The 10,155-nt window shown below is 39.6% G+C and overlaps 1 protein-coding gene across 1 annotated transcript; it reads right to left on the bottom strand.

Moving 5' to 3' along the window:
• Window positions 1-690: 690 nt before the first annotated feature.
• On the bottom strand, window positions 691-9,047 carry LOC146145435 (uncharacterized). Its single transcript, XM_083390566.1, has 3 exons — window positions 8,973-9,047; window positions 2,058-5,491; window positions 691-1,428 (listed from the first exon to the last, which is right to left on the bottom strand). The coding sequence occupies exons 1-3, from the start codon at window positions 9,045-9,047 to the stop codon at window positions 1,278-1,280; spliced, it is 3,660 nt and encodes a 1,219-aa protein (XP_083246692.1). The 3' UTR covers window positions 691-1,277.
• Window positions 9,048-10,155: the final 1,108 nt, after the last annotated feature.

The raw sequence follows: 10,155 nt of genomic DNA, 5'->3' as shown, positions 1-10,155 counted from the left end.
ATAAAGTTTTGGCTATTGATGAATTTTCAACATGAAGTCTGTTACCTTTACACGAGTTTAAAAGTCTCCTTTCGTGCTGTTTCAAACATCGAACAAAAATGTATTGGCGACTCTTATCACTATGGATCTGCATAATGTAGAATAAGGGAACTATATGGCAATCTGTTCTGTATATGTGCCTATATGGATATTTATTTGTGAAATTTGTACCGCCAGTTAAGTTTTTAGGGGACTTTCCAATATCGCACGCGTCATTTTAATAACACTTTTCTGCACCATGTACCAGGTCCTGTATATGTAATGTTCCCTCGGAATTCTAGTAGCTATGGTCAGACGCCACCTGTTTTAAAAAAAATGCAGAACTTGATACATTGTTCAGCAAAAATGACATGTAAGCTCATAGGAATTGGGCGATTGTCGCATCTCCTTTCAGTCCAGTCTAAAAATATATTTGCTTTGGCGAGTCTGAGTCTTTATATTTTTTCAGTGTGTTCGATTAAGTTGTGCGCTTATTTTGGAATCGTCCGACATTGTAATTATCGAATTTAGAAATAATTGGACGTTAATTAATTTGCTTTCGTGTAGAAAAATTATTGTATAGACGGTCGCTATAAGAATCATTTTGTTAAATTTTAATTAGTAATGTGTTGTAAGTTTTTCGGTATGCAATTTAACCGACATTTTCTTAATTTTATTTACATCGAAAATATTTGACGTTTCTAATTTATTCACAAAATCTTGCTTTTTAACGCGAAAAATAAACACTGCACATTTTTGCATTTCAAAAAACAAAACAAACAAAAAAATAGTCACAGTAACGAAACAGTAAAAGGCTACATTGTACATTGAACAAACACTGCAAAAATATTTCAAGCTCCAACATACCAGCATTTCACAATTGTACGTTATAATTATGCTAGGTTAACCATATATCACGTATTAAGAAGTTTTGTAATACTGTAATTGGAATGACTTTTATTTCGATGTAACGACGTACATACGAATCATTTCCCTATAACGTGTGAACTTTAAGTTAACCACGGTATTAGGTCAACAGAGCAAGTTTGCGCAAGCCTGGGCGATTTTTATGTAAACAGGCAGGGTATAGAATAAGGCTAATTAGTTTGTAAGTGAGACTTTTCGTCTTACACTTTCAAGATTGTCTTTCAGTTGGGTCTTTTTTTTATAAAGGCGCTCGGTAATGATTTCGCGCGTTCGTTAAGTTCTTTGTGTTCTCGCTTTTTCTCGGGTGACCTTTGAACCCAACGTCACCTGGATCAAACGTCATTCAGCTCCGGCTTAGCCGCGTCGCAATTGACCTTGTAAACTCCCGTCTTCTTTTTGACTCGTCGAAATTGAATAAACAGGAAAACGGCGAGAAGGACCAGCACCAAGACGCCTGCCGCTATCACTCCAATCATGAGATTCCTAAAGCGAAACATTATGCATTTTAAAGACTATTGTAGATTAAATTAAATACCAAAATTAGGATGGATAAACTAGAAAGTTAGTGGTCGCCAAACTATATACGGTTCTCGGCCAAGATCCGACCCGCAAATGTAATTCTTTTGAGCGCAGCATATATCCTAAAACAAGATTACGAATAGTAGGTTAAAAATTTTGCCAGATGGCAAAACATGCTAAAGTTGACTTTACCCATTATGAATAGTGCACCAAATAACTTTAAAAGCTTAAGAGAAATCGAGAAACTATAGCCTACTTGACTAATAACCTAGTAAAATTCTGTTACTCCACTGAACAACAATTGTTACAACCTTCAGCTTATAATTTTACAAAACAAAATCAGGTTTAGACGTAATAAGAATATCAATACCCATACAGAAGTAGGTATCATTTTGAACGTTTCGAATAACTCTTTATTCATTTTCAACATGGTCTTACTACAACCACCAACAAATATGCTCCAAAATCAGAATTGTTATTTACAGCGGTAACAAAATGGAATAACCATCGGTTGCAACCTAAAAGTGTTTGAATTGCAAGGTGATTTCTCATTTTACTTAATCTGTTATTTTACTATAAAAAGGTATAATTACTTTGAAATTCCGGCGGTGTTAACAACTTCATCAGCTTTCGTTGTCCTTGGTGTTACCGTAACTGTTATGTGTGTTTCTGTGTCTAAAGTACCAGGATTGTTCACAGGATTGTTCGCTGACGTGAACGAAATTTTGTCGGACAACGAAGTCGTTTCATTGAAAACGATTTTCGTTGTTGAATTACCACTGCTTGTAGAAGAGGTTGCTTCAGTTTCTGGTGTTTTTGCTATGGTCTTATCTGGTTCGAAAGCGAAACTCGTGTTTGCGCTTGAGTTTGAAACTGATGTGGGTGTATCTGGTTCTTCTGTTGTGCCATTTTCTAGGACCGTGGCAACCTCTTGAGACATTTTTGTACGAGCTGTAGTATCCACAGTTGTCGCTTCTTGTTGTCTTGGAGTTGTTGTTGAACTGGAAGTTAGCACTTGTTCAGTTGTCGTCTTTGTAAAGTTTGTTGTATTTTTATTTGTCGGTTTTATAGTTGTCTTCGAGCTTGAAGGTGTGGAGGCGGCTTCTGTGGATCCTGGTGGTTTTGTTGTAGCCGTAGTGGCGATCTTGGTGATTATCGATGTGCTTATAGTCTCTGTGATTACTTGTATTGTGTTAAACGCCTTTGTGGTTGTTGGCATAGTGGTGGTCGTTGTGGTTTTAGGTGTAGTGGTGGTTTCTAAGATAGTTAAGGTAGTTGTAGTCTCTGTGGTTGTCGGTGTAGTGGTAGGTTTTGTTGTTGCCGGTTTTGTGGTTGTCGGTTTTGTGGTTGTCGTTTTTGTGGTAGTCTTTGTAGTTGTCGGTACAATGTTATGTTTTGTGATTGTTGGTGTAGTGATAGGTTGTGTGGTTGTCACTGTTGTGGTAGGTTTTGTGGTTGTCGGTGTAGTGGTGTGTTTTGTGGTTGTCGGTGTTATAATAGGCTTTGTGGTTGTCTGTGTTGTAGTAGGTTTTGTAGGTGTCGGTGTAGTAATAGGTTGTGTGGTTGTCGGTGTAGTGGTAGGTTTTGTGGTTGTCTTTGTAGTGGTAGTTTTTGTTTTTGTTGGTTTTGTAGTAGGTTTTGTGGTTGTCGGTGTTATAGTAGGTTTTGTGGTTGTTGGCGTAGTGGTGGGTTTCGTGATTGTCGGTTTTGGGGTTGTCTCTGTTGCAGTAGGTTTAGTAGGTGTAGTAATAGGTTGTGTGGTTGTCGGTGTAGTGGTAGGTTTTGTAATTGTCGGTGTAGTGATAGGTTGTGTGGTAATTTTTGTGATTATTGGTTTTGTAGTAGGTTTTGTGGTTCTCGGTTTTGTGTTTGTCGGTGTAGTGATAGGTTTTGTGGTTTTCTGTGTTGTAGTAGGTTTTGTAATTGTCAATGTTGTCATAGGTTTTGGTGTCGTCGGTGTAGTGGTGTGTTTTGTGGTTGTCAGTGTTATAGTAGGTTTTGTGGTTGTTGGTGAAGTGGTTGTATGTGTTGTAGTAGGTTTTGCGGTTGTCGGTGTTGTAGTAGGTTTTATGGTTGTTGTTGTAGTGGTAGGTTTTGTGGCTGTCGGTTTAGTGGTAGGTTTTGTGGTTGTCGGTTTAGTGGTAGGTTTTGTGGTTGTCGTTTTTGTGGATTTCTGTGTAGTGATAGGTTTTGCGTTTGTCGGTGTTAAAGTAGGTTTTGTAGTTGACGGTGTATTGGTAGGTTTTGTGGTTGACGGTGTTGTAGTAGGTTTTGTGGTTGACGGTGTTGTAGTAGGCTTTGTGGTTGTCGGTGTTGTAGTAGGTTTTGCGATTGTCGGTGTTAAAGTAGGTTTTGTGGTTGTTGGTGTAGTGGTAGGTTTTGTTATTGTCGGTGTAGTGGTAGGTTTTGTTATTGTCGGTGTAGTGGTAGGTTTTGTGGTTGGGGTTGAAGTCGTAGGTTTTGTGCTTGTTGGTTTTGTAGTAGGTTTTGTGGTTGTCAGTGTTGTAGTAGGTTTTGTGTATGTCAGTGTAGTGATAGGTTTTGTGGTTGTTTTTGTGGGTGACGCAATGGTTTTGGTTGTAGAAGATTCAACAGTTGTAGACCGAATCGTTGTTGCTTCGTTTGTGGTAGTTTCCATTGTTGTGCTTGGTTCTGGACAGACCTCGCCTTGTGCTAGACATACAGGTGCGTCACCAGTCAAACAACATTTAGGACGTGTCGCGAAACAGTGTCCTCTTCCACAAGAAACCCTGTAAACACAGCTGCGTGGCGTCACTGTGCAATAGGACTTCGAACTTTTTTCGCAACAAAACGGCTTGACAACCGTACATTTCGTGTTTCCGCAAATCAGAGGGTCGCGCGTGACGGTTTCGTTCGTTGTAGATGCTAAAACGTTGGACAATAGATTTTCTGATTGAGGTAAACTTGTCACTGATGATGCATACGTGGTTGTCGTGCCAATGTTGTGCTGGATTGGAAGAGCAGCCGTTAGCAGTGGTGTGGTGCTGGTAAACGAAAATTTCGTTGTGACAGTAACAGTAGTTGTAGTTGGTCTAGGGCAGTCAGACTCCTTCGTGGTACAATACGGACTCTCGCCGGTCGAGCAGCAGTGTGGGTTATGCGCAAAGCAGTATCCGCTGCCGCATTGCGCTTTGTAGACGCAACTTCGCGGACTGACGGTGCAGTAAGGCTCAGGCCCCCGTTCGCAACAAAACCACTTGACGCCGGCGCACTTAGCGACGCCGCAAGCCGCCGAATCCGCGACTGTTTGCGTCGAGCGTGCAATTACGGCACTTGTGTCGGTCAGTTGTGCTGAAGTGAGCAAAGGCGCGATTGACGTCGCGTTCAAACGCTCTTCGATGCCGCCGGTCGGCGTGAAGAGTTCGGGCGTTTGCTTGACGCAGGCCTCGCGGCTTAGCGTACAAAAGTTCTCGTCGGCGTAACTGCAGCAGTAGGGGCGATCGGCCAGGCACAGGCCGCTGCCGCATATGCGTCGGTACACGCAGCTACGACGGCTCACAGCACAGTAAGTGCTGGCTCCGCTTTCGCAGCAGTAAGGCTTGACGGCGTCGCATTGCGTAAGCCCACAAGTTAGGCTTTGAACACAGTCTTCAGGGTCCCTGGCGCAGTAGCGCGCGCCGCCTACCGTGCAACAGTGCGGCTTATCGTCTGGACACCGCACGCTGCCGCAATCGGGCTCAACCGCGCAGTTGTGTCGCGTCGTGGTGCAGTAGGCGTTGGGGCCAAGGCCACAGCAAAACGGCTCCTTTTGGGTGCACGAGCTGCCGCCACAGACCCGTGCCACGCATTTTCGCTCCGTCGACGTGCAGTACGCAAAATGTCCGGTGCCGCAACAGTAGGGCTTCCATAGCGAGCAGGTCTGTGCGCCGCAGGTCTTCCTATCCACGCAACTCCGCGGGCTTACAACGCAGTAGGGCTTGTTTCCCCGCTCACAACAGTACGGCTTCACGACGGTGCATCTTTCATTTCCGCACAGTTTCTCTGCCGAAAAAAGTAAACTCTGTGACTATAAGTTTTACAGATATTATTACTTTGTTACGATATATAGGCAAAACTCGATTTGAGGCGTGGTGTAGCAAGCAATTGTTTGGATGTGGAATGAACAACAAAGCCAACATAGAACTTTGCGTTTGGTGTTTAGGGCTAGGCTATACTTCAGTATATAGGGAGTAAATTTTCCAGTATTTTTGGTAATATGCTTTGTTTATTTTTTTTCACTAATGAAAGCGACTCATCAACACAATTATACATGTCGGCATTAAAAATAGATTTAAGCGGTTATAAATAATTGTAATTCCTACATAAACTTGCCATGACTAGGTTGTCTAATAAAAATTAGGTTTTATTTATGTAGATATATATACGATTTTGGTAAAGCTAAATTTAAATCGAAAGCATATAACAATATTTCATAATGTAAACATTGAGACGTAGGCTATAGGTCATATAGGCTGAATATGCACCGCATACCTTAAGACTTAAATTAAACATTACAGGGGAAAACTATATTTTTACTTCGTCAAGTGTTACTTCGAGTATGGTTGCACCCAACACAAGATTACATACGACACATTTAAATGCAGATCTGACAGTTATTTTTTTTAAAGGCATAAAACGAGGCACGTAATTGAACCGCGTGATCTGTATAAGTATGTTCCAATTGTAAGTCGCTTTTGCTATATGATATGGTTTTAGCGTACTTCGAAAGCTTAAGCAGCAATTTCATTTCAGCCACACGACTTAAAACTATTTGATAGCCTACATAACTGAAGTTTGTCAAAGTTGAAAATTCTATTTCCTACCAAAATTGTATTTACATTCTGCTTTAGTCAATTCGCGCACTTTTTTTTAGGTTTTAAGCAGTCTTGAAGGGTAAATTTTTGGGGGGTGGTAATTGAAATTTTTGACATAAATCCTTCATAAATTTGCCACTATATCTATGTTATTAAAAGCATAATATATTTGTAACTGCGCATTAATTAACTTCAACCAAGCATTTTTAAACGGAAAATTAGACGTATCGCCTGATAACGAACACTTTCATAAAAATTTACTTACCTTGTGCCGAAGTGGTGTCCCGTATTAAATACAAAATAACGGCTGTGCAATAAAGACGTAGCAGCATTTTATCGTATTTCAGTTTAATAAATCTCTAAAAAAAATCAAAATTTGTTTGGCTGTATAACTGTTTCGCTCTAATTCAAAATTTGAAACAAAATGAAAGAGTTCAACATAAACCATATTACAAAAATAATCGTTTACGTGTTTTCATTATGACTGCTTTCCTACGTTCTTTATTTTTTTACGCTGCACAGAAAAACTTTTAGGCTTGAATCTGAACTGATAGAAATTAAATTAACAATAAAATTGTTTTAGCACAACTTTACATTGAAGAAAGTTACACAAAACCTGAAACAGTAATGTTGCCCTGCCAATTCAAGTGCATTCAACCCTTATCTAGCTAGAACTAAGACCGTTTAAAAAACCTTTCCAAAACATTACCAACTTAATATTTTTACATGAGGCCGCCCTTGATACAGGCGTAATAGTCCAAAACGCGATTTAAAATAAACCCAGTTACTTCGATATCAACACTGAAAAAATAATGATCTGGCAAGTCCCAATGACACTCCACTATCTTTATGGTGCACCAATTCTTATGTTATATATAGAACGTACGATAATGTGCTGTCTAGGTATGGTGGTAACTTGTACAACCTTTACAAGAGCCATCTGCCGATTAAATCCCATGCAAAAAAAGGCCCTGAATAAAACAGTCCCAGTTATCCTGTTATTTTCGCAAAAAGCACCGGCAATCTGTTTTTGGCGGCTGACCGTACATGACGTAACACTTGGCCACGTCATGACAAGGAATTCGACCTAACCCATGTATGCACGAAACGGTGCCAAACACGAGCCTCATAATCCGCGATCATTTCTCTTTCGGGGCGCATAAATTGCACGATACAGATGCCTATGTTTTTAATCCCGCGTATACGGCCGTAAGCGTAAGTTGTTTTCCAATTAGGGCCAGCGAGAAAAATCGAAGCCCATCGCAGCGCCATGGCTGTGTTTATGGCCAATACAAATCAGTCGCGCTTAATTGGCAATATGATCTAATAGCCTTCACCTTGGTTATAGATTCTCCGGGTGACAGGCTTATTGTCCCTGATTCAAGAGTTAAGCGCTGTAAAAATGTACTGTTTTGCGTCGTTTTGAGGCGTGTGATTCCGATTTATAAAACACGTTTATGTAAAAACATTAAAAATAACAGAAATAGAAGGCTACAACGCAAATATTCCTTTCTAGCTACAACGCAAATATGTTTTTTCTATCGTAATTACAATCAGCCATTTCATGACATGTTAATATTTTCATAACAAAATACAGCTCGAAGCGAGTCGTTGTATCAAGACAACGCTTTCCCGTCCGATCTTCCTAAAAATAAGTTTAAGCGGAGACGCCGAGAATAGAACCAATAAGATAGCCAAGTGGAAATCAACTACGTAACGCCAAAATACTCGACCTTATTGGTATTTTTAAGCTACATTATAGATCCGTCAATAGTGAATCGAAATTCAATCCAAAATGAAAAACTGTACTTCGTTAAAAATTTAGCAAACTTTTTTGTTATTCTTGTCAGCAATTGAAACGTTTTTCAGATGACTTGAGTTGTTGTTTTTTCCGAATGGAAAATATTATTTTAAAACTCATTTGCTACCGGGACCTTTGGAAACGTGACTACCACAAACGATGACAAAGATAACGTCATCTGTAGAACTGTAAACATTAAATTGTTAGTCTTACCAAAACAATTTTGTTCTGCAAAAGTATGTACGAAATGTAATAAATAAAGCAACAAAATGAACACAATAACAGAAGGCTGGTAAAAATACGGCAAAACAATTTAAACCAGGGCGCTGTAGGTGGTTAGGGCACATACATCAAAAATAACAAGCCATCTCATTTTAAACCGGGGGATTTCTAAAAGCAGCACGTGCCATCTGGAAAACACAGGCACCGGTTACTTCTACGAAAAATAGCTCGAAACGATTCGTTATATCAAAACAACGCTTTTTGATCTTCCTAACAATATAAGCTTAAGTTGATGTTGCTCCACCTTAATTGGCGGAGAAGCATGTAACCAGTAGGATAGACAGGTCGACTTCCACTACGTAACGCCAATGAGATTCAATCCCTAGGTCCAATAAAGTTCACTTCAATTACTCGACAATTTTGGCTTTGGCAGTCATTTTCAAGCTATACATTACAGATCCGTGAATAGTGTAGGAAAATACTTTACTTCTCTAAAAATATATCGGTTAATTTTTTTTTTAAATTTATCAAAATCACAAGTCATCTCACTTTGAACCGGGTGATTTTCAAGAAGGTTATTGTACGAAAAATAGCTGGGCCCGAAACGTTGTATCAAAACAACGCTTTCCCGTCCGATTTCCTAAAAATATAAGCTTAAGCTGTTGCCCCACCTTGATTGGCGTAGACGCCGAGGCGATCGTGTCGGCGATAAGACTCGGGAAATAATTGGCAACGTTCCTCGACATATTTTCACGCGGTGCTTTACCGCGCGATGTTGTTTTTCTGTCCTAATCGCTGCCAGCGAACTAAGTTTGAAAAAAAATTATTATGAGTTTAATTTATCCGGGCTTACGTGCAATCAAATCAAAAGCACAAAGTATTATTTTTTAGGGTCGCGGTATAACTCGCACCGTGGTACAATTCGTATTTATACTGCACTTCTCAAATCGTATATTTAGCCAATGCCTAAGACGAGTTTTGTATAATTTTAGAAACTTTTAATAAGGAAAATTAATATGTACCCTATCGAGTTCAAACCTAATTCAGTTTTAAATCGAATAACGAGAACCTTTCGGTTACATTTTATGTAATTTCCTATAAGCAAACCTATTTGGTTTCTAAAACACTAGTAGGCTATCAAAAGTTTTATTTATGGACTATATGCTAAAAACAAACGTTGGGCGCATTTCAAAATTTAAAAACTGCTTGTGAACAACGTAACGGGTTGATGTTGGACTGCCAAAAAATACCCTTATCCTTAGTTTGCTTAATCTCCATTGCAGTATCACGCTTCACAAATATTCAATACATTTTTGTTTCTCTACTAACTTTAAACTTATGATTCAAATAATGACCCCAATGCTCGATAACTCTGACTGCTCATATCTATCCTCAAACATCTATACTAAGACACACAGTTCAGCCCCCTGCCTTTTATATCTCTCTAAATTTGAATACTACACTTAAGATTTAAGGCTGCAACATATTGCAGGTCCCAGCTTTATCTAAAAGGCCTGACCATGAACAGATTTGCATCCTTACTTCGCGACCTTCTTTTTATGCACAATCGTTAACGATGTAAATACTCCTGCAAATCGCAAAGAACAAACCGTTGCCGTCCGGATCGATATGATTAGTTCGAGTCCACATTTCACACCTTTCAGTAAACCAATATCGTGAGCAATGGTCGTGCCTAAACCTTTCGGCTACTAATAGGGCACGTCATCTGCCCGTTCGATATAAAGTATAGGCCAATATAGCATTTGGATTGATACCGGGTAATTTATAGCGAACCCTGGCTGTAATTATTCGTGATTAGTCAAGCGGTTTCCTCAAATTTAATGCTTAGTGTCC

This window comes from Ascidiella aspersa, chromosome 5 (genome assembly GCF_963924565.1).
Source record: "Ascidiella aspersa chromosome 5, kaAscAspe10.2, whole genome shotgun sequence".
Lineage (NCBI taxonomy): Eukaryota > Metazoa > Chordata > Ascidiacea > Phlebobranchia > Ascidiidae > Ascidiella > Ascidiella aspersa.
This window is presented reverse-complemented; position numbering and strand designations above follow the sequence as displayed.

Coding starts and splice junctions, on each gene's coding strand:
- LOC146145435 (XM_083390566.1), bottom strand. CDS start 9,047: ATGTCGAGGAACGTTGCCAATTATTTCCCGAGTCTTATCGCCGACACG. Junction 5,492..8,972: donor CGGCGTCTACGCCAATCAAG/GTGGGGCAACAG, acceptor TAAAACTTATAG/TCACAGAGTTTACTTTTTTC. Junction 1,429..2,057: donor AACACCGCCGGAATTTCAAA/GTAATTATACCT, acceptor GTTTCGCTTTAG/GAATCTCATGATTGGAGTGA.